Here is a 20,255-nt window from a genome sequence, read left to right on the forward strand (position 1 = left end):
ATCGGACACATGACAAAGATGCGTCAGGTTGTGGGAATCGAGCGGAGTCTGCGACCTTAGCCGAGAGTCGGACTGCTGGTTTTGTGATTTGCCATCGATTGGCAACCACTCGGACTGGCCGGACTTGCAGTGGTCACTTGTGACACACTCGAACGGGCTACGTGAGATTGGGGAAATTGGCTGGAGAGAGTGGGGCGGGAGGAGCCCGGGGGGCTGTGGCACAAGTACTGGGCCTGCTGCAGATGCCAATCGAGAGATAACCACACACAGATACCAGCACACACTCACACTGGCCTACAATTTCAATACAATATTTGAAATAATTGGCTACAAATCGTCATTGCAGTTGCTGCTGTTGCTGGTTGCTCGTTGCAGTTGCTGCTGCTGCTGCTGCTCGTAGGCCACAAATTGCAGTCGGCTTAAACTGCTGCTGCTGCCTGACCTACGACACTATCTCTCCTCCCCCAAAGAGCCGCCTCAAATTACTATTGATACTGCAACGTGCAACTTGCAACTTGCAACTGCCGGCAGCAGCAGCAACATCAGCAGCATCAGTAACTTTTGTTCTTGTTCTCTTAATGCGTTACGGTAAATATTTTTGTCTTCATTTTTACTGTTAAGATCGAGATGAAGTTGAGGCATCATTCCCTGTCTCCTTCCTGTTGGTCAATGTTGCTGGTCGGCAGTTGCTGCTGCTGCCTGCCGCTGGACTCCAATTAGCCAGGCTCTCCCCATGCAACACATGCGGGTTTTTATGGCTAAAAAAAGCTGGTGAGTGGGGTTTAGGGCCATCGAGGCTTGGCCAGGTGCCAAGAACTCAATCATTGCATTTGTTGAAACAATTGACGGTTGCTTAATGTGCAAAACGTGAGTCCAATTTGCATGACAACAGCAATACCTGGCTGCAACTAGCAACAACCGCAACAGGCAACCTTCATTAGGAGGAAAAAAAGAATAAATATACTGCACCAAGTGATTTGTGCAGCATTTGATGTCAATTTATTTTAAATCGAAGTCAAACAATTTATTAAACTGTTGCCCATCGCAAACTGAACAGATCCTTAGGGATGATAGCGTGTTATTTTTAAGAAGGATTAGTTCTCGAGGGTTAAAAATGATTCTGGCAACTTCTAAAAATGGTCTTTATAAAGTGGTATAAATTAGCTAGAGTTTTCTATAAGCTGGTTGAATATTCCAACACAAAAGCATTTACTTATTCAAAATTTTAAATAAAAACCTTAAAGTTAAGAAAGATCTCTCATTTAAAAAATAATAATAATAACAAAATACTGAAAGATAACAATAATAGATTAACATAGGACTTTAAATAAATTTACTAGATTTAAATAAACTCAAGTAAGTAAATATATGTTTAAATATAATTATTTTATAATATCCCACAACAATATATACAAATATATAATATTTAAGAAATAAAAAGTTTGTCATTATTATAGGGGCTCAAAAGTTAATAAATAAATGTTTGTAAAAACATTAATAACTTACCAGCTGTAAGTATATCATCTTGTTCCCTTTTTAGCAGCCTGGTGACCCCGATTCGGATCCCCTTTTCGTGTCACGCAGCCATCGCGAGAGACTCACGCTCTTTGGCGATGCCTCATCGGCTGCTGCTTCGCTGCTCAATTGCATAGGTCACGTGTTCCGTCGTGTGTCTGGCCAAAATATCAGCAATTGAACTATAGACATTTTGGCCAAATGCAGTAAGCAGGCCAAAATGCCGCGATCCCGCTTTTTGTCTCTCAAAGGGGAGTGGAGTGGAGTGGAGTGGAGTGAGAGGAGGAGGTCGGCGCATCTTGGCAAATGTCAGATGCAAATGCGAAAAGCCAAGAGTCTGTCTGGCACCTGCTAACTCTTGCACTTTCCGCTTGGCCATTTCTAACATTTCTTGGCCAGCTAACAGTGTCAGTCATAATTAATACGCCTAATTTGAGTTACTTAGTCTCGCCGGTGGGCAAGTTCTCGGTGGCTTCATTAAAAAGCCATTAGTGGGAGATGAATTCCGCGGCCCATCAACCGCCACCCCTACCAACTTTCTAATTAGAAACTTTCCTATGGAGAGCATAAATTTCAGCAATGTTTGTTCGGTTTCCGATACAATCAAAGACAAGAGACGAGTGTTGAGTGTGTCAAACAATTTAACTGCCTTCGGTGCAAAGGCAAGTTTGCGTGGGAAATGCCGTCGATCGTCACGATCAAAAACGGCGACGGGAAAACTTCACCGTCAACTTGAAGTACATGGAAAATGCAAAGTTGATTTTATCGCCGTCTCTAACTCGCTCTTTGGCTCTGTGTTACTGTCTCGGCCTAAACTGATTTGCCACTTGACAAATGAGTTGACTGCCACATGTGCAATTTGGAAAACAATCCACCCACTTTAGGCCCCCCATTTCCCCTTCACTCCCTTCGATCTGGCAATTTTCCGAGCGAGCCAATTTTCCATGTCAGGGCAAAGCAAAGGAAAACAGAGCGGAGCTAAACAATAGAAATTCTCCCGCTTTTGACTTTGACAATTTGCGCATTGATTTAGAAAATAGCTCTTCCACTGAATTGGAGCACTCTCCATATGAAAATGATATGGAAAGCAGAGGAGAAAAGTGCAGCTGGGATGGGGTTAGATTTTGGCCAATTGAGGATTCAAATACTCTTAAAAACTATTTGGAAAATAAGGGTTTTTAATTTTCTTATAATTTTTAAATAGTTACTAAGGGGTTGTGTAAGGATTCGTAATTTGGATACTAATTTTTAGGAAGTTATTCAAAGAACTAATCTATCTCCTTGTACTTAAGAGTAAGTAAGGCCTAATTTAATAAAACAATGTTATAAAATATCAAGAAATACCTTTTCGTAATATATGGCAATGAGAATATACCCCATAACGCAGGGTATGAAAAGAAAAATTGGCCAGAAATTGAAGCTATCAAAAAGGAACTTGCCCAGTTAACCCAAGACAACGAGTTGGACTGAAAAACAAAACAGAGGCAAGCGCAACGAAATTTCTGTTTCGGTTGTATCTTTTTTTGGAGGATGGGGGTTCGGTGCAGGAAAAAAGTCATCATAGCCTGACCTTCATTGTTGCTTCTAACATTTAAATTTGTTTTGCTTTTCCATTTTTCGGGTCTGTTGTGCTGCTTTTGTTTTGGCTTCTTTTCGATTTCAACAGAAAACGTGCCAAATTTGGCTGCCAGTTGCACGTTCCCCAAATTTAATACAGTTCAGCTGGGTTTGGCTTTGGCTCTAGCTTTGACCTGGTCTCGAATCCAGGGGCTATGGTCTCTAGTCTGGCAGCGAGCTCTTGACACACATCCGAGTGTTCGTCGGCCTTATCAGGGTCTTATCAGCCGGGAAGTTGAGAACTGGGACCGGAGGCGGTTCAAATCGGGGCGTAAATTTAGTCGGACGCAGCATCTCTCGGTGAAATGTTGGGCATTCTGAGTCTTTGGTTTGTTCTCTACTTACTTGGCCTTATCCAAGGGCGTTCTGTGGGCGGAGGGTCGGGAAACTTGGATGAATGGCAGGAGGTGAGTGCCTTGGTTTAAGTTTGGCATTAAAAACTAAAATTGTTCCCTTTTACAATATAGTTTGCGGTACCTCAGCCAGATCCAACAATCTTTGCTTACAATCAGACTGATAAGGAACTACCCTGGGACAATACATGGAACTAAATAGTTGAATACTAAGAACTCAAATAAATGCAACCATACATAAGTCTAATTTATTCGCCGTCTAAAAATTGCTTAGAAAACTATTAGAACATCTGCGGGCTCTAAACATAATAATTTTATATCTTCTTTCAGCTTAACAAAGTTTATATTGTTCTGTAAGATTTTAAAAGGTTGTATTTGAACTATTTAGATTCAAAATTCTATGCTTCCTTAAGATGCGAAAAATAAGACATTCCTGATAGAAATATTAATACGAAAATAATAGGAACATCAACATCACTCTGTTATTTGTAAGGAAAAATTCACTAAGAAAGTTAAGTTATTTTAGAATCTATTATATCTCAGCGGTCTGTAAATCAGTAACTTTCAGGGTTGCGCATCGTTCGCACCTTTTTCGTTAGTAAAATTATTAAAACAATTTCGCTAAGTTCGAGATGATTTTTATTTGTAATTTAATAAATATTAGAAAGTTTTACTAGTTTCCTAGAACCTGAAGGTGTAAACACCCCCGGCTCCAAACTGGGGTCGGCTGTTGCCGTAGGGACCTCCCAGGTGCTGGCCATACGACCCCGTGGCGTCGAAGGAGTGGCGTCCATTGTGACTCTGCCAAACTGGAGCACGGGCGTTGAGGTTCAGGTCAAATCCCTGTTTTGGGCTTCCACCGCCACCGCCATTCAGTTGGAACTGGCGACGCACTCTGTGCAAGGGCACAACGTCGAAATTGGGAGAGTACTGAAGAAAGTCCTTGATTAAACAGTGCTCTAAATCAATCAGCCGCTAATAACTTACTGCCAATGGTTCCGGCTGCAGGTTCACAATCTCTCGGGGATCAGGATAGGGATAGGCCAAGGAGCTGGAGAAAGCACAGGCACAAGCCAGGGCAATGAGTAGGAAACTGGAGGTAAAATTCATTTTGCTGTGGTTCGACTTTGTCAACTGAATACGGCTAGAACCAAGTTCAACGCTTATATAGCTCAAATCTGTGGCCTATCAATATTGGCAGATGATTCCCCACTTGGGATTCCCATTCAAGATGATGGTTTAGTGGTTCACCAGTGGATCCCCAGTCTTATTGATAAGAAGTACGTGTAGGCTCTATAAACAGAGACAGACGACAGAGGGAATCCCAACGAGAGACAATGAATGTAGATGTGTTTCGATTTCAGAAGAAATTATGTGTGGCAGCTGTGATAATAATCAGCTAACTGCGGTTTTAGTTAGGTAAGCTCCCTAGATACACTCAGTCGATATAACATTCATGAAGAAAATAACATTAAAGATGGTTTAATAAACATGCATATTTAATTTTGCATTTTCATTAAAACCAGCTATCAGTTTATTGTTAAAAAATTAACTTAAAAAAATATATATCATATTTCTAGATCTTAATTGAATTCTTGCATTTAACTTTATACCTGTTTTCATTTTGGTTAACTTTGTTTTATCTTTTTGGCACATACTTTCTTTGCGATGACCTGATTTTTAAGCACATAATAAATCTTCAGCATCAGTAACACTGTTTCTGGAGCACACTTCTACTTTTTTAATCAGTTATAATTTGTAACAACTTAACCCTTTTTTTTCACTATAAAGAATCTCTGACTTGAAATGACTTTCACCAAAAAGTGACTTCCTCCCATGAAAACAAGAACAATCAACCCACAGGTTCCGGTGCTCCAGGCAAAGCTTAGTTTCCCAAATCGATTTATCATTGTACAAGGTCAATTCAATTTGGCTTTCCTTAGGTCAAATTAATGATGTGAAAAACTTTTGGTAATCCCCAAATTTGGTTGTAAGAGTTAAGAACACAGACTCTTCATGAATCATTTTTCAAATATTCGAGCGAATCTTCTTCGCTTTCGTTGGGGATTGCGTAATTTTTAAATCTTTGGGTTGGCCTGCGCATGTTGCGGATGATGCGCCAGCGGCATGATAAATTTCCATCGAAGGTTCTTTAGACAGTTTACGCAATAAATCCAATTAGCAAAAAACATTTTGTCTTGGCAGGTTTCATTAAGACCGCCTGTCATCGTAATTTGTTATTACCCAGCGGAGTTGGCCAAACAAGATGTATCAACAATTAGCCAAACTGCAAGATCATCTGTGACCCAACCTCTGTCTCTAGAAGTCTGCCTGAATGTTCCGGGGTAAACAAACAACGTCAAGGACTTTGATGGCAATTCAGATATGGAAATTATGGTCAGGTATACATTTGGTTATATTCGGTAATATATTTCGCAATATTCTGAACATACAAAGTGGATGTGGTTTTTAAAGCGAGACTTTAATGACAATTTTGATAAATAAAAACTGTGAACAGGAATACGTATAATAATATTTGGTAATATATTTCTCAAAATGTTAAATGGATTTTAGAAAATTTAGAATCTGTAGGTGTAGCTGGTGCCCACGTTCCATTGGGGTGGGGAGTTTCCATAAGGTCCGCCCAAGTGCTGGGCATATCCTCCATTTACACCGATCTCATGGCGCCCGTTGTCGCTGGTCCATACCTTCTCGTGACCTTGCACACCAAAGCCAAATCCATCGCCTCTCTGACCTCCACCTCCGCCCTGAAGGTTCAGAGGATACTGCGGTGGTGGAGTGGCTTTCATGGTCATATCTTCGGGCATCGGATGGGCCAAAGTAGCGCCGATGGCGCAGCAGAGCAAGCCGAAGAATATGGTAGACTGCATCTCGTTTGATCTCGGTGGACAAGCTTGAGACTGTTGACTGATAATACCACTGCAGTTTGAGTGCACTTTTATAGGACAATTGCGGCTCTGCCAAAAGGAATCCCCGATGCAATCTTATCTGCTCAGAGCATTCACCTACGGTAATCATTGTCTCATAATTGTAACTCTATACCGTTCGCCGGTCATCTAAAGGGAACCCCGGAAAAGGGGAAATTTATTTCTATACACCAGGTTATTTTTCTCCAAGACTCTTGATTTTATTTATCTTAAAGAAATTATACTAAACTGTAAAAAAAACGTTGAATATGAGCTTTGGGGCGGTCCACATTTGTAGTGAGGAATTTAAGGTATACCAAACGAAATTTTTTGAAAAATACGTTGTATAGGGTCTGCGAATTGGTTTCAAACTTTTTAAGTTTGATCAAATATATTATTTTTAAGTAGGTGGCCCTGACTTGTATGGAAAGTCGTTGTATCTAGATCTGACTTTAGTTTTCATTCCAAAAACATTTCGGTAATTGACCGTATTGACCGAGATACGAGGGTTGACAAAGTTGGGGAAGGAAAATCGTTTTTTTGAAAAAAGTTACATGTTGTTAAGTAATTTAAAAAAAAAAACTATGAGGACTTTTTTCAAGGTCTAAAACTCAATCCAAACATTTTTATTTTTGAATACATTTTTTTAACACCTTAATCAACCATGTGAAGGGCTGAGAACAAGATTTCAGTTTTGGGACCGCCCACTGAGCTTATAAATGTACGCTACCGTTTTAAAGTTACTATCACTTAGACAATACGTCTTTGAGTTGATTACCTAATCTATACAAGAAAGTCCTCCCAACTTTTGGAACGTTCAAGTTCGAGAAAATAAAGGAATTTTTTATGAAAGGTTGGAGAAGTGATTAAAGTATTTTTCCCAAATATTTCCACTGGTATGGCCAAAATACTCAAAGGTCCCCATAATAGCCAGGTGAGATCTATTTACGTATATGTACGTGTATAATCGTACTTTTTTATCTAAGTGTACAAATAGTAGTAGTAGTAGTAGTGTTATCTTTATTTAAAGACTTATCATTTTTGGTTTTTTTTTATCTTTCCCTAATGCAAGTTATTAATTTTTTTACTTTAAGAAGAGATTTAAAGTTAGTAAGTACATAGCAAATTTAAAATATCCAAATTTGTATTATTAATTTTAGATCTATGCCGTAGGTACACACATAATGTTGCATCTGGAATTCCCTTTTGCAGACCCACAATTGTCCTATAAAAGAGCTTCCAAGCTGCAGTAGAATTATCAGTCAACAGTCTAAAGCTTGTCCATCATTAGATCAACCAAGCTACTTTGGTCCATTTGATGCCCGACGATATGACCATGAATCCCACTCCACCACCCCGTACCCTCTTAGTCTTCAGGGATTCGGTGGGGGCCAGGGATGCACGCCAGGAGGTCGGTGTAAATGGAGAATGTTGTCAGCGCTTGGGCGGACCTTACGGAATTTCCCAACCCCAGTGAAATCTCGAATCCAGCTTTATACCTACCGATTACCAAACTTCTAAATTCCAATTAAGATTTGGCGAAATATAGTACCAAAAATGATCATATGTATTTCTATCCAAAGTTATTTTAAAGTTAATTTTTTTATCACGCTGTAGGTTAAAAAAGTTTTTTATAGACCAAATACCTAAATAGTAAAGGGGTACGTGTTTAATATTTATTAATGCCCTCTATATATTGACATTTTGTATGTCCCTCGGACTTTTTTTGAAATTCTCGATGCAGCAAAAGCGGCAGATAAGGTCCGATGTTTGTATGTATGTAAATAAGCAAAAATACAAATATGAATAATAATCGTTTAAAAGCAGAGGACAAACAAATGACCTTGACCTTGCTCGAGTTCGAATAAATATAGGAGTTTTTCATTAAAGGCGACAAGACCTATGTATAAATAAACTCTGAAGCCCCTATATTCAACTATTACCTCTTTAATGTCCAAAACGCTCCCAAGAGCCTAGTTTAAGGACCTTAAAATGGTAAATAAAAATATTTAGTCAATTCTAAATGTTAGTTCGTATAATATACACGCAAAAAAGGTTTTTTTAAATGTGTGTATTAAACTTATTTGCTTAAATGCTTATATATATTAAGCTCTTATTTATTTATGAATGCCCTCTTAAAAATAAAAATATTGACCTGCTGTCTCATGGATTTATTAAAAATTGTCGCTGCAGCAACAGCGGCAGATAAAAGCGGTGTTTGTATGTATGTAAAAAACGAAAACACAAATATAAATATTTAATGCGCATTAATTGATTAAGAGCTGAGGGCAAACAAATGGAAACAGTTTCCCAACAGCAGTCCAGTGCGGAGGTAGCAAAGAAAAATGTTTTTACAATCGATGTTGATGAATATATTGGCCATTATTTTGGCCTGCTGGGTGCGTATGGAGTAAGAAAAAGTTAATAACGAATCTCAAACAAAATATTTACTTTCCAGCTGGGACACGTCACAGGCCAATCATCGGCAGATGATCAAGAACTTGAAATCGGCTCAAAAGGGGAAGGACCACCGGAGAAGCAAGAGTTTCCCTGGGGTAATGAGGACTACAATCTTGAAAACAACTTCTAAGTTCCAGAAACACTTATTAAAGATATTTCTACTTGTTTCAGTAAATATGTAATAAAAACATCTTGCTTTTTATAAGTAATGCTATTAGAACCAAAATTGTAATATACTTTCGGGCTGATATGAAATATAAATACTGCAGATATATATATTATTTTATAAACAAACATTATAAGCAAAGCTTTTTTTTAAGGAAAAGCTATACAGATAAGAATTCCTCTTACTTATAAAAGAAACTGAAAAACACATAAAGTATATTTTATTTGTCTACTTTCTGGCTGTCAATAATTTTGTGTTGATGTGCAGGTCCATCGTTCGTCGTCGGCTTAACTCCAAATATCCAAAATGCTTAGATTTATCCAAAATAGTAACTAAGGACTATTAAAACTAGGGTGACGTGTGTTACTGTTGAAAGGGCAATTTAATGATGGGATTGACGGAATATAGAATTACTTACCAGCTAAAGGCCAAACCGGAAGACAGGCACACGGAAAAGTCATGCTAATACAAATTCCGTAAATTAAACATATTCTTTTGGACTGAAACGCAATAAGTAATAAGAGATCGTTGGCTTATGTACTCTATAGAGAAAGCCTCACCTCATTTAGTGCCAAGCACAAAAGTAACGAGGATACTAACAGACAAAGCATTACGACAGTAATGCCTATAACAACATCGTAGTCAATAGTTCCGGGAAAAATGTGATATTTGAACTTCCGTTTCCGGTGATCAGGCGGATAGTTTACTGCATAAAAAGAAAATAACCTTAAATAGTAAGTAGGTGATATAGGGATTCACTAACCATAACAATCGAGAACGTAGGCATAAAACCCGAGTCCGCTGATTAAGTTCCATGAAGCCAGTGTTATGATAACAAACCAACGCTCATTTGAACGATTTGGCATACCTTTTCTGGGGTTTTGGTTATAAATAGTATTTGTTTAGTACGGAAATGAACTGAATCACTTTTGCCAGGCCTGCCCGAATGAAAATCAATTTAGCGACAGGTTCAATGGACTTTTACGACAAGTGCGTGTCAGGTGGATGAAAAACTAATTGCGACCATTAAGACCACGCCCCTCTCGAGGGTTGGGTGGGTTGCTATGGGCAGCCGGGGCGCCAAACTTTAGCGGTAACTGGAACACTCAATATTATGGGAATTAGCCCGGCAGAACCGGCATTAATGGCCTGTGATTCGGGTCCGGAATAGGAACCTCTATTTCCCCCGGAGGTGGCAGCTTTGACACGCTTCCAAGTATCAATGCGATTTGTTTGCGGCACGCGAACAAACTTCTTTTTTTAGCCGCAGTGCATCGGAAGTGAATTCGAGTCCTTTGACTGCGGCGTAGTAATTGCGTTAATTTCGCTCGAATTACGTTTCTCATCATTGTTTTTGCCACGGCGACCACGCCCCCTTTTCGCTGTCTTGCATGTTTGGCGGCACTTTTGTGGGTTTTTCGAGTCTCCCTGCCCCTTGAATCCTTCGATAGTTGCATGTCGACAGCATTGTTGCCTACCTTACAATTTATAGAAATTATCCCCGGCTTTCAAAGCACATGGAAATAAAAAATTATGTAGTTTAAAAAGTGATTTCAAAGTTTGCATATATGAAAACAATAGACTCTGTTAAATAGTTATTTGATAGCCAAGTGATTTCAGGAATTTGAAAAAATCCAGGAAAGACCCTTTCCTTTAAATAAGTTTATTAAAATAATATAACAAAATATGTTTAAAAAAACAACAAGTTAACATAAACATTTAAGGTATTTTATATTTATATTTTACATTTTAATATATTTTTATTTTCTTACACTCAACGATCTTTATTTCATTTTATTGACAAGTGCACGACAAGTTCATTGACTCTGCTGGGCAATTACTTGGTTACTTGATTTTTTGTCCACTAGTTGCCTTCTAAAACGTCTATGATGTCATCATCCTCCATGGCCAAAGAGTCAAAGGTGTCCTGCTCCTGGACTTCCTCCCCATCGAAGATTAAAATAAGCGACTCGGGGGACATCCCGATTGCATGGGCAAATTTATTCTTCAGAAATACGCCCAAGGGTTGATCCGTGTTTACGTGACACTGCAGTTTATGTCCAGCAGAGGATAGTAACCAAATGGATTTGCTCTGATTGGCCATTTTATAAGATATAAATTTAGTGGTAGTATCTAGGACTCTATTTATAAAGTGACAGTAGCTACGTGGCCTTCCGATCGGCCGACTTCATTCATGTTTCGCCTCTTTGCTTGGAGCCACATCATCGGTGGAAGAAGGGCTGAGATTTATGATCAGTTACCGGTGGAGCGCTTAACAATAAATAGGTTCCAAGAGAGCCCCGATAAGATAGTGGTTGCTTATAAGTAGCTGGGACTATTCCCAAGTCACCATCGCACTTGTCTTATGTGTTCTTGTGTGGCTCAGCCTATCTCGCTCTAAAATCAATGGACGATTCAAGGTGCAAACGTGGGTAAGTAACCTAGTACCAGGCAGACTAGCCCCAAGCGCACATTGGTCTTGATCATTAAAAAACACATAAGATATAATAAAATGATTAAATTCGATAAGAGATGTGGCATTGTTTTATTTCAGTTCATCGAAACCACATTTCTTAAGACTTATTATAAAATATTTAACTCTACTCTAAACTCTAATGCCTACACCACTTAAGTCTGTCTAGTATTTTTGTTGTCTTTTGAAGATTTGTAGGATGTAAATGTGGGGGCCACTTTTTTGAAGGTTTTTTTTCAGTGTACATGTTATGTGAAGTACATGTCAATATCTATCGAAGTAGCACTGATGAATAAATTATAAATAAATAAATTAATTAATAAATAAGTTAAATTGGTTGAAAATACCCAAGCGTACATTAAAAAAATCCATATCCACCCCTTAGTGAGAGAATTTATGGTGACCCCATAAAACCAGAAGTCTCAAACAAATTAACCTTTGAACTACAAGCAAATACTGCCTCATAATAGTCAAAAATGGCTTCATAGCACTAAGAGCAAGGTGACAGATCATTTTCTGAACCACTGTGCGCGATAGCCAGCGCTATCTAAACGAATTTATAAATATTATACGAACATATACTATACCGGCGACAGTGAATTTCGATAGAGCTTTGCGAGACATTTTGGGGAATGAGAAATGCGCTAGCAGTCAGTTCTTTAGCGACTTTCTAACAGCGCAGTCGTCTCTGTCCCGGATTCGGATTCTGAATCGGGAACCATTATCTCCGGTGGGAGTAACGAGGAGGCTCATTTAAATTCACACCGAGTGGGAGCTAATTGCGGCAGTGGCCAGAATGAAGTGCCTGATAGTGTTTGGGCTGATTGTGGCCCTGTTCGGTGCATTCATCGGCTACGGCTACGTGGTGTTCTTGGATCTAACCAAGCCCCTGCCCAAGCCCGAGTTCAAGGACAACACCTACTGGGGTCCTGGCGATGGCAAGGACTTTGTGCCCGATGAGAAGATCTACGAGTTCAGGCTGCAGGTGCCCCAGGCGGAAATCGATGATCTGAGGCAGCAGCTCAACCGCACCCTGAAACTCACCGAACCCCTGGAGGGGATCGCCTTTGAGTACGGATTCAACACCTATGCCCTGGAGCAGTTTGTGAACTACTGGCGGGACAAGTACCTGACCAAGTGGGATGAGCGCCAGGAATTGTTCAACTCGTTCAAGCAGTACACGACCGAGATTCAGGGGTGGGTAGAAAAAGCATTTACAATCTGGATGGCATGCCAAATGTTTGATTCCCCTGCAGTTTGAACATTCACTACATTCACGAGAAGGCCTCCGAGGAAGCCAAGGCCAAGAAGCACGTGTACCCCCTGCTCCTGCTCCATGGCTGGCCGGGATCGGTGCGGGAGTTCTTCGATTTCATACCCATGCTCACCAAGGACCAAAACATCACGGAGTACGCTTTTGAGGTCGTGGCACCTTCTCTAGTGGGATACGGATGGTCTGATGTAAGTGATCTGAAACTACTCTGTTGATATAATAATTATAATTATTAATGATAACGTCCTTAATTTTTTAGGCTGCCACTCGTCCCGGATTCAATGCCGCCGAAATGGCCACCGTGATGCGAAACTTGATGCTGCGTCTGGGCCACAAGAAGTTCTTTGTCCAAGGTGGAGACTGGGGCAGCATTATTGGCAGCAACCTGGCCACTCTCTACCCAGAGAATGTGATCGGCTATCACTCCAACATGTGCGTCATGCACTCGCCACTGTCCATTTTGAAGGGAATCTGGGGCAGCTTCTACCCGGAGAAGTACCTGCCCTCGAGATTCTTTGTGGACCACCACTTTCCCGTCTGGGACAAATGGCGGAACCTACTGGAGGAGACCGGCTACTTCCACATTCAGGCCACCAAGCCGGATACCATCGGGGCGGCTCTGACCTCCAATCCCGTGGGACTGGCCTCCTACATCCTGGAAAAGTTCCAGACATGCACGAATCCCGGCCTGAAGCAGGACTTCGGCGCTATAGTGACGGTCTTCGGCCTGGAGGCAGTGCTGGACAACCTGATGGTCTACTACCTGACCAACTCGGCCACCACGGCGGCTCGTTTCTATCTGGAGAACGTGTCCAAGGCCTACAGGGGTCTGCAGCTGGATAGGGTGCAGACCCCGGTGCCCATGGGCTGTGCCCGCTTCCGGTTTGATCTGCCTTCGGCGACCGACTGGCAGCTGAGGGACAAGTTCCCCAACCTGAAGCACTCGATGTACTTCCAGCACGGCAGCCACTTCGCCGCCCTGGAGATGCCGGCCATGTTGTTCAATGACTTCACCGCCTTTGTTGCAAAGATTGGCCTGCATGGCGAGACGAATGAATAAATGGTTTTCTATTACTAGCAAACGATCTTTGTACTTTGGCCTTAGCATCGGACAGCAAGTGACATATCTTTAAGCTCGCAACCTGACTAGGAGTCAAAATATTTTATGTCTTTACATCTGCTTCTTATAACAAAAATCCGCCATCAGTAGTACCTCTCCTGTGGACCAAAATATTATTTTCTTAAAATTGACTTTAAATGTTCATAGTGATAGACAGCCTTTTGTTTATGTCTTGATATTTTTTTATTCCTTCAGGTAAGTACATTGTTCTTATCTCCAACCCTGTGAACCGAGCTATACTTATTTAACAAATGTTACAGCATTTTAGCTTTATCAAAAAAAATATTATAGGGAAAATAGATTACAATAATACCCTTTGTAATCATAGTGCCTTCCATTCTCTCAATTTGTTTTTAAAAAATGTTGTAAACAGTATAAACTTTTACTTTTACAATAAACTGATATGAACTGTTAGTACTAGGAGGAAACTTGAACATTGCACTCTGGTCGAAAAAGTTAAATTGTTGGCCACCATCTTAAATAAAAAGCTAACACTTTTTTCGATACTTCTTGAAAGATTATACTTTTCAGAGTGTTACAACACAATTTATATAATTTATTGGATATTTGTAGGATATGGATATTTAATCCAATCCAAAAGTAGAGAACGCACCCAATACAATTAATTATTTTTAGTTTTATTAATTGTATTACAATACATATTTCATTTATATAACATAATATTTGTTGCTCTTGTATGGTCTCAATTAAAAAAATCTTTTCAGCAAAGAGATACAGAGATTAAATGAAACTATAGCTGATGTACTCCGAGTCAGCAATGGTCAATTTTTATTTATTGATCCAAAAATTTATTTTAAAAATCTATTTTGGAATGGGTGTACTCCATTTTTAGGGAACGTAGCTTGAATTTTCAAATTTCAAAGTACTAATCATAACGAGTTAAGCCTCATTTAGGGTTTCTCTTGCTTTTGTTATTAACCAACTGCTTATAAAATATTTAAGAAAAGAATTCTGAAAACTAATATAAAATTTACTAAACGACCTCCAGGTGCAAATTGTAAGCAATCAACTTGAAATGAAAAGCATCTGGTTGTCAATAAATAAACGCCATCGATTGTCTATTGACTCGTACATATCAAAGTTCTCGCGTGTTGATAAGTGAAATTCAAAATCTATTATTATGGGTATTTATACTTTATTCAGTTCGACCCCAAATATGTATCAATTGTTAGTCTAAGCATGAATTGTGTCTTTTTTGGTTGGGCTTGATAAATGAAACGGGCAGATCATCCCCAATAGTTTGTTTAAAAACTTTTTTCCATGAATTGCTCTCCTTCAATTTGTCGCCAAAAGCTCCCCTAAATTCTCGTACTTTTCGCCAAATCATGCTCACTTTGCAGTGCAGTGGAGAATAAGATCCATTTAGGATCCACAAACCGGCAAAAGCTTTAGTTCGCCGGCTGCTTGGACTTTAAAAATCATTTGTGTTCTGATCGTTGGCTGTGCAGTTGGCAGAGGGGTGTTTCCAATATACATATTTATAGAATATAGTATAGCCACCATGGCGAATTTATTCGTGCGGTTCCTGGTCGGAGGACTTGCCATCCTGGTGGCCGTTGGCTACAAAAACTATCGAGACCTTTCGGCGCCAGGAAAGAGGCCCGATCTGGACAACAATGCTTACTGGGGTCCAGCCTTAAAGGGACCTTATCGCGAGAATAAAGCCATCCTGCCTTTCGACATCAGCGTCAAACCCGAGGTAAGCTATGTTTCATCTACAACATTATCATTGCGATATCGTTATAATATAAAACCCAATAAACAATATTTTATATGTTATTGTTTTATTTCAATGAGAGTCTTTCATCATAATGGAGTTGTTTAAGCCAATTACTAACAACTATTTAGTCTACCTTTCCTATACCTAAAAATCCTAATCTTTACCCCACAGGTAATTGAGGATCTGAAGAGCCAACTGAGTCGTCCTCTGAAGGCCCAAGAACCGCTGGAAGGCGTCGGTTTTCAGTACGGTTTCAATGCCAAGGAACTGGCCAAAGTGGTGAAATACTGGCGTGATTCCTATCTGGCCAAGTGGAGCGAACGCGAGCAGTTCCTCAAGAAGCTGGACCACTACCAAACGGAGATCCAGGGGTAAGTCGAGCCACATTAATGGCAATCCATTTTCCACATGCATAATTAGTTGCCGGCATGTGGACCAGCATTTGCATTTTAAAACCGAAACTTAACCCCAAATGCTTTCCATTTTTGCAGTTTGAAAATTCACTTTATTCATGCCAAGCCGAGCCAGGTGAAAGGCCAGAAGCCCAAGAAGGTTCTACCTCTGCTCCTGATGCACGGATGGCCAGGGACCGTTCGCGAGTTCTACGACTTCATACCCCTCTTGACCACGCCCAGCGATAAGAGCGACTACGTCTTCGAGGTGATTGCACCCAGTCTGCCGGGCTACGGATGGTCTCAGGTTAGTTCTGATGTCTCGAGGCAATAAGAGGTTCATTAACCGTGAAACTGATTATTTTCTATACGAAAAGCTTGACTGAGCCCAACAAGATTACACTTTTTTTTAACTTTGGGTATATACCTATTGTCTTATTATGATTGATTAATATATTTTTCGTTTTTAATCATCTAGCTGAGTTATCTGCATATTTAAAAGCTGTACTTCTTCTATTTAAACTATGTAAAACCATAATCTTCCCTATAGAATTATAACCACATTTAATTTTCCAATTCCAGGCCTCTTCAAAAACTGGCTTCGGTGTGGCCCAAGTGGCCGTGGTGATGCGCAACTTGATGCTCCGAGTGGGATTCGAGAAGTTCCTGGTGCAGGGCGGCGATTGGGGTTCGATAATTGGATCCAATCTAGCGTCGCTTTTCCCGGAGAACGTACTGGGCTACCATTCGAACATGTGCGGAAACAACAGCCCCCTGGGTCAAATTAAGACCCTGCTGGCCTCGTTCTTCCCCAGCTGGTTTGTGGACAGCCAGTATGCGGATTTCTACAAGGGATTGGGCCACCTGTTCGGCATCATATTCGAGGAAATGGGATATGCACACATTCAGGCCTCCAAACCGGACACCATTGGAAATGCCCTGATCGACAATCCGACTGGACTGGCTGGCTATATTCTGGAGAAGTTCTCCACGTGGACGAATCCTTCATACAGATCGCTCCCTGATGGCGGACTAACCAAGAGGTTCACCTACGATCAGCTTTTGGATAATGTGATGATCTACTACGTGACCAACTCGATTACCACCTCCATGCGTCTGTACTCGGAATCCATGATTGGATCGCAGTTCGCTTTGGCAGTGGATTCCTTGCCCATCAAGGCCAAGGCTGGATGCACCCGCTTTGCCCACGAAATTGCTCACTTTCCCGACTCTGTTTTGGCCAACAAGTTCCCCAATCTGGTGCACAGTACCCACCACTTGGAAGGCGGTCACTTCCCTGCCTTTGAAGTGCCCCAGAAGCTGTACGATGACTTTGTCAGCTTTGTCCAGAAGGCTGAGCTTTAATTAGTTTTAGGATCACGTTGTATATTTTTATAAAAGGAACAGCAATGTCTGCTGCGAAAATTAAAACAAATCGGCTTGGTGATTGTATTTGCCTTATCTGCTTTGAAAACTGAAAGTTGAAGAGTGTTTTTCTTGGGAACTGTGATAAGTTATAAAGTGAAGAACCAATGGGCAAGTTTGTTTGCTTTTTATAGGTGTACACTGTACATAGATAAATCTAAGCTCAGAACAGCGTTACGTCATTTTAAGCGACTTGCTTTTAGTCGACTTTGGTACACCGTTTCTTAAAGTTATTCTTTTCTTTAAAAAGTGTTTAGCTATTGAAAAAACTATAGTGACTTTACCCTAAGCTAGTTCAATACCAAAGGGTATACCTACCTAATTTGGAACCCCAGCTGCGTCGCAAACTATCTAAAATTCGTATATACATAACATATACAACCATCCCTCCGATCGTTTCTCCAAAAAGCTTTAAACAACAAACCGGCACTAAAGCTTTTTTGAGTAAGTAAACAAACAAGCCCATTATTCCGAGTCATCCCCGAATTTCACAAGCCGCTACCTGGTCTCAGTATAATTCGAGGAAAACCTGTTGATAAGCCTTAACTGATGGACTGTAGGGTGGTCACTCAAAATCGCTTATCATCGTGAGCGACAAAATCGAGAGCTGCGCCCGCGATGATATATGGAATCGTCGGAACCGGAGCTGGATTCCCAGTCAGAGTGAGTGGAACCGCTGATAGGGAAAGATGGGTGTCACGGTTAAAATTCTGGTCTGTGTACTGGCCATCGGCGGTGGTTTGGTCTATAAGAACGTGAGCCAACTGTGGGCCGATTTGCCTGTTCCCCAGCTGGATCCCCAGGAGTGGTGGGGCGATGCGGAGCAGCCCAAGGATTACGCAGCCTATTTGGCCAACAATTCGGAGGTGATAAACAACAAACTTAGTTACCCGGAGAAGGTGAGTGTGCTTATCTATTTTATTTGGCTTTTTAATTATAATATTCTGGCACATGCCATCTGTAGACCATTGATGACCTGAAGAGCCGCCTCAATCGGACCCTGCGCCTTACGTCTCCCCTCGAAGGCGTGGCCTTTGAATATGGTTTCAATACGGACTACCTTAAGGAGGTCGTGGAGTACTGGCGCGATGACTACCTGCCGCGTTGGCGGGAACGCGAGGTGTTCCTTTGGCAGTTCAACCACTTCACCACCGATATTCAGGGGTGAGATAAGAACGGCACTTATCATATCCACAGATAGTAACGATGGGATTGGGTTACGGGTTTCTAGGCTACGCATGCACTTTCTCCACCTAATGGTTTATGACGACAACAAGGTGGGCAAGAAGCACTATCCGGTGCTGTTGCTGCACGGCTGGCCGGGATCTGTGCGGGAATTCTACGACCTCATCCACTTGCTGCACCAGAGCAACCTGGACAAGAACAACAAGTACATCTTCGACGTGGTGGTTCCCAGTTTGCCGGGTTACGGCTGGTCGGAGGTGAGTTGTGGGTGATCTTACCGGGTCTTCACGGGCTAATCCATCTCTGATCTTGCAGGGCACTTCGAGGAAGGGTCTAGGATCCGCTCAGATAGCCGTGATTATGAAGAATCTTATGCAGCGCTTGGGATACGACAAGTTCTTCATCCAGGGTGGAGACTGGGGCAGCGTCATCGGCAGCAACATTGCCACTCTATACCCGAATAACGTCCTGGGCTACCACTCGAATTTGTGCAACAATATTAGTCCCAAATCCTTGATTAAGGGCTTTGTGGCTGGTTTTTGGCCCAGTTTATTTGCTCCCTCTGGCTCCGAGGACTTTTTCTTCCCGAAGTCCAATGAGCTGAAGTACCTGTTGGAGGAGACCGGCTACTTCCACATCCAAGCCACCAAGCCGGACACTATTGGAGCCACACTCGCCGACAATCCAGTGGGATTGGCTGCCTACATCTTGGAGAAATTCTCCACGTGGACGAATCCCAGCTATCGATCTCTGCCGGACGGAGGACTCACAAAGCGCTATAAAATGGACGCCCTGTTGGACAATGTGATGATCTACTACCTCACCAACTCAATCACCACCTCGCAGCGTCTGTATGCGGAGCAGTACGCCCAGGCCCAGCGGGAATTGCAGATGGAGCGAGTTCCCACTCCGGTGCCCACGGGATGTGCGCGTTTCAAGCATGACATCATGCAGTTCCTGGACTTCCAGTTGCAGGACAAATTCACGAATTTGGTGCACAGCACCTACCACAAAAACGGAGGACACTTTGCGGCTATGGAGGTTCCTAATGTTCTATACAAGGACTTCATAGAGTTCGTAAAGACGGTGGAACGTAAATTTAAAATTAAGTCTCTGTAGACTTTTTTCAATAAAGGAACTTCTTTTTCAAAAAAGGCGGGTTTCAGCTGATATCGATAACTTAAAGATAACTCAACTGTGTTTGATCCTGGTCACAAATGGAAAACGTTTCATTTTCTGGTACCTAGTTGGATAGTCTGAAAACAAAATATTTATATACACATTTTTTCATAAATATATCAATTAGAATTTGATTTCTATAGTTTACTTTTTTTTATATACTTTGCCGAATGAATCTGTGAATGGGTGAATCTGAATTACTCCTGAGAAGCGGATTCAAACTCATACGAATAAAATTGTATGATAATTTTTTAATCATGGTTTTTTTCATCCTTTAATGTAATTTTAAATAATATTTTTTTCAAGGTAAGCGGTATTTTTATGTTTGGTCCCTAAGCTTAAAAAATACTAAATTGGGTACCTGGTTATGCAGCCAGGTACACGCGCTTAATAACCTCCCATCACTGATCCTGGAAGCATTGAAATCGG

The 20,255-nt window shown here is 41.1% G+C and overlaps 8 protein-coding genes across 8 annotated transcripts; 5 read left to right on the plus strand and 3 right to left on the minus strand.

The window, feature by feature from the left end:
• Positions 1-3,383: 3,383 nt before the first annotated feature.
• Positions 3,384-3,852, plus strand: LOC108017909 (uncharacterized). The gene is made up of 2 exons (XM_017085078.4): positions 3,384-3,539; positions 3,600-3,852. The coding sequence occupies exons 1-2, from the start codon at positions 3,438-3,440 to the stop codon at positions 3,681-3,683; spliced, it is 186 nt and encodes a 61-aa protein (XP_016940567.3). The 5' UTR covers positions 3,384-3,437; the 3' UTR covers positions 3,684-3,852.
• A 255-nt stretch (positions 3,853-4,107) lies between these two features.
• DptB (Diptericin B) lies at positions 4,108-4,642 on the minus strand. The gene is made up of 2 exons (XM_017085064.4): positions 4,473-4,642; positions 4,108-4,415 (listed from the first exon to the last, which is right to left on the minus strand). The coding sequence occupies exons 1-2, from the start codon at positions 4,593-4,595 to the stop codon at positions 4,167-4,169; spliced, it is 372 nt and encodes a 123-aa protein (XP_016940553.3). The 5' UTR covers positions 4,596-4,642; the 3' UTR covers positions 4,108-4,166.
• Positions 4,643-5,894: 1,252 nt separating this feature from the next.
• Positions 5,895-6,428, minus strand: DptA (Diptericin A). Its single transcript, XM_017085063.4, has one exon. The coding sequence runs from the start codon at positions 6,374-6,376 to the stop codon at positions 6,065-6,067; it is 312 nt and encodes a 103-aa protein (XP_016940552.3). The 5' UTR covers positions 6,377-6,428; the 3' UTR covers positions 5,895-6,064.
• Positions 6,429-8,690: 2,262 nt separating this feature from the next.
• Positions 8,691-9,146, plus strand: LOC108017911 (uncharacterized). The gene is made up of 2 exons (XM_017085080.4): positions 8,691-8,811; positions 8,871-9,146. The coding sequence occupies exons 1-2, from the start codon at positions 8,758-8,760 to the stop codon at positions 9,000-9,002; spliced, it is 186 nt and encodes a 61-aa protein (XP_016940569.3). The 5' UTR covers positions 8,691-8,757; the 3' UTR covers positions 9,003-9,146.
• An 83-nt stretch (positions 9,147-9,229) lies between these two features.
• Positions 9,230-10,043, minus strand: LOC108017912 (uncharacterized). The gene is made up of 4 exons (XM_017085081.4): positions 9,802-10,043; positions 9,599-9,744; positions 9,457-9,538; positions 9,230-9,404 (listed from the first exon to the last, which is right to left on the minus strand). Exons 1-4 carry the CDS (start codon positions 9,902-9,904, stop codon positions 9,355-9,357), a joined length of 381 nt encoding a protein of 126 aa, XP_016940570.3. The 5' UTR covers positions 9,905-10,043; the 3' UTR covers positions 9,230-9,354.
• A 2,118-nt stretch (positions 10,044-12,161) lies between these two features.
• On the plus strand, positions 12,162-13,866 carry Jheh3 (Juvenile hormone epoxide hydrolase 3). The gene is made up of 3 exons (XM_017084928.4): positions 12,162-12,708; positions 12,768-12,972; positions 13,044-13,866. Exons 1-3 carry the CDS (start codon positions 12,308-12,310, stop codon positions 13,842-13,844), a joined length of 1,407 nt encoding a protein of 468 aa, XP_016940417.3. The 5' UTR covers positions 12,162-12,307; the 3' UTR covers positions 13,845-13,866.
• Positions 13,867-15,357: 1,491 nt separating this feature from the next.
• Positions 15,358-17,517, plus strand: Jheh2 (Juvenile hormone epoxide hydrolase 2). The gene is made up of 4 exons (XM_017085612.4): positions 15,358-15,624; positions 15,817-16,016; positions 16,137-16,344; positions 16,620-17,517. Exons 1-4 carry the CDS (start codon positions 15,427-15,429, stop codon positions 17,400-17,402), a joined length of 1,389 nt encoding a protein of 462 aa, XP_016941101.2. The 5' UTR covers positions 15,358-15,426; the 3' UTR covers positions 17,403-17,517.
• A 594-nt stretch (positions 17,518-18,111) lies between these two features.
• Positions 18,112-19,817, plus strand: Jheh1 (Juvenile hormone epoxide hydrolase 1). The gene is made up of 4 exons (XM_017085611.4): positions 18,112-18,361; positions 18,427-18,626; positions 18,694-18,904; positions 18,963-19,817. Exons 1-4 carry the CDS (start codon positions 18,152-18,154, stop codon positions 19,764-19,766), a joined length of 1,425 nt encoding a protein of 474 aa, XP_016941100.2. The 5' UTR covers positions 18,112-18,151; the 3' UTR covers positions 19,767-19,817.
• The last annotated feature ends 438 nt before the right edge of the window (positions 19,818-20,255 follow it).

This window comes from Drosophila suzukii, chromosome 2R (assembly GCF_043229965.1).
Source record: "Drosophila suzukii chromosome 2R, CBGP_Dsuzu_IsoJpt1.0, whole genome shotgun sequence".
NCBI lineage: Eukaryota > Metazoa > Arthropoda > Insecta > Diptera > Drosophilidae > Drosophila > Drosophila suzukii.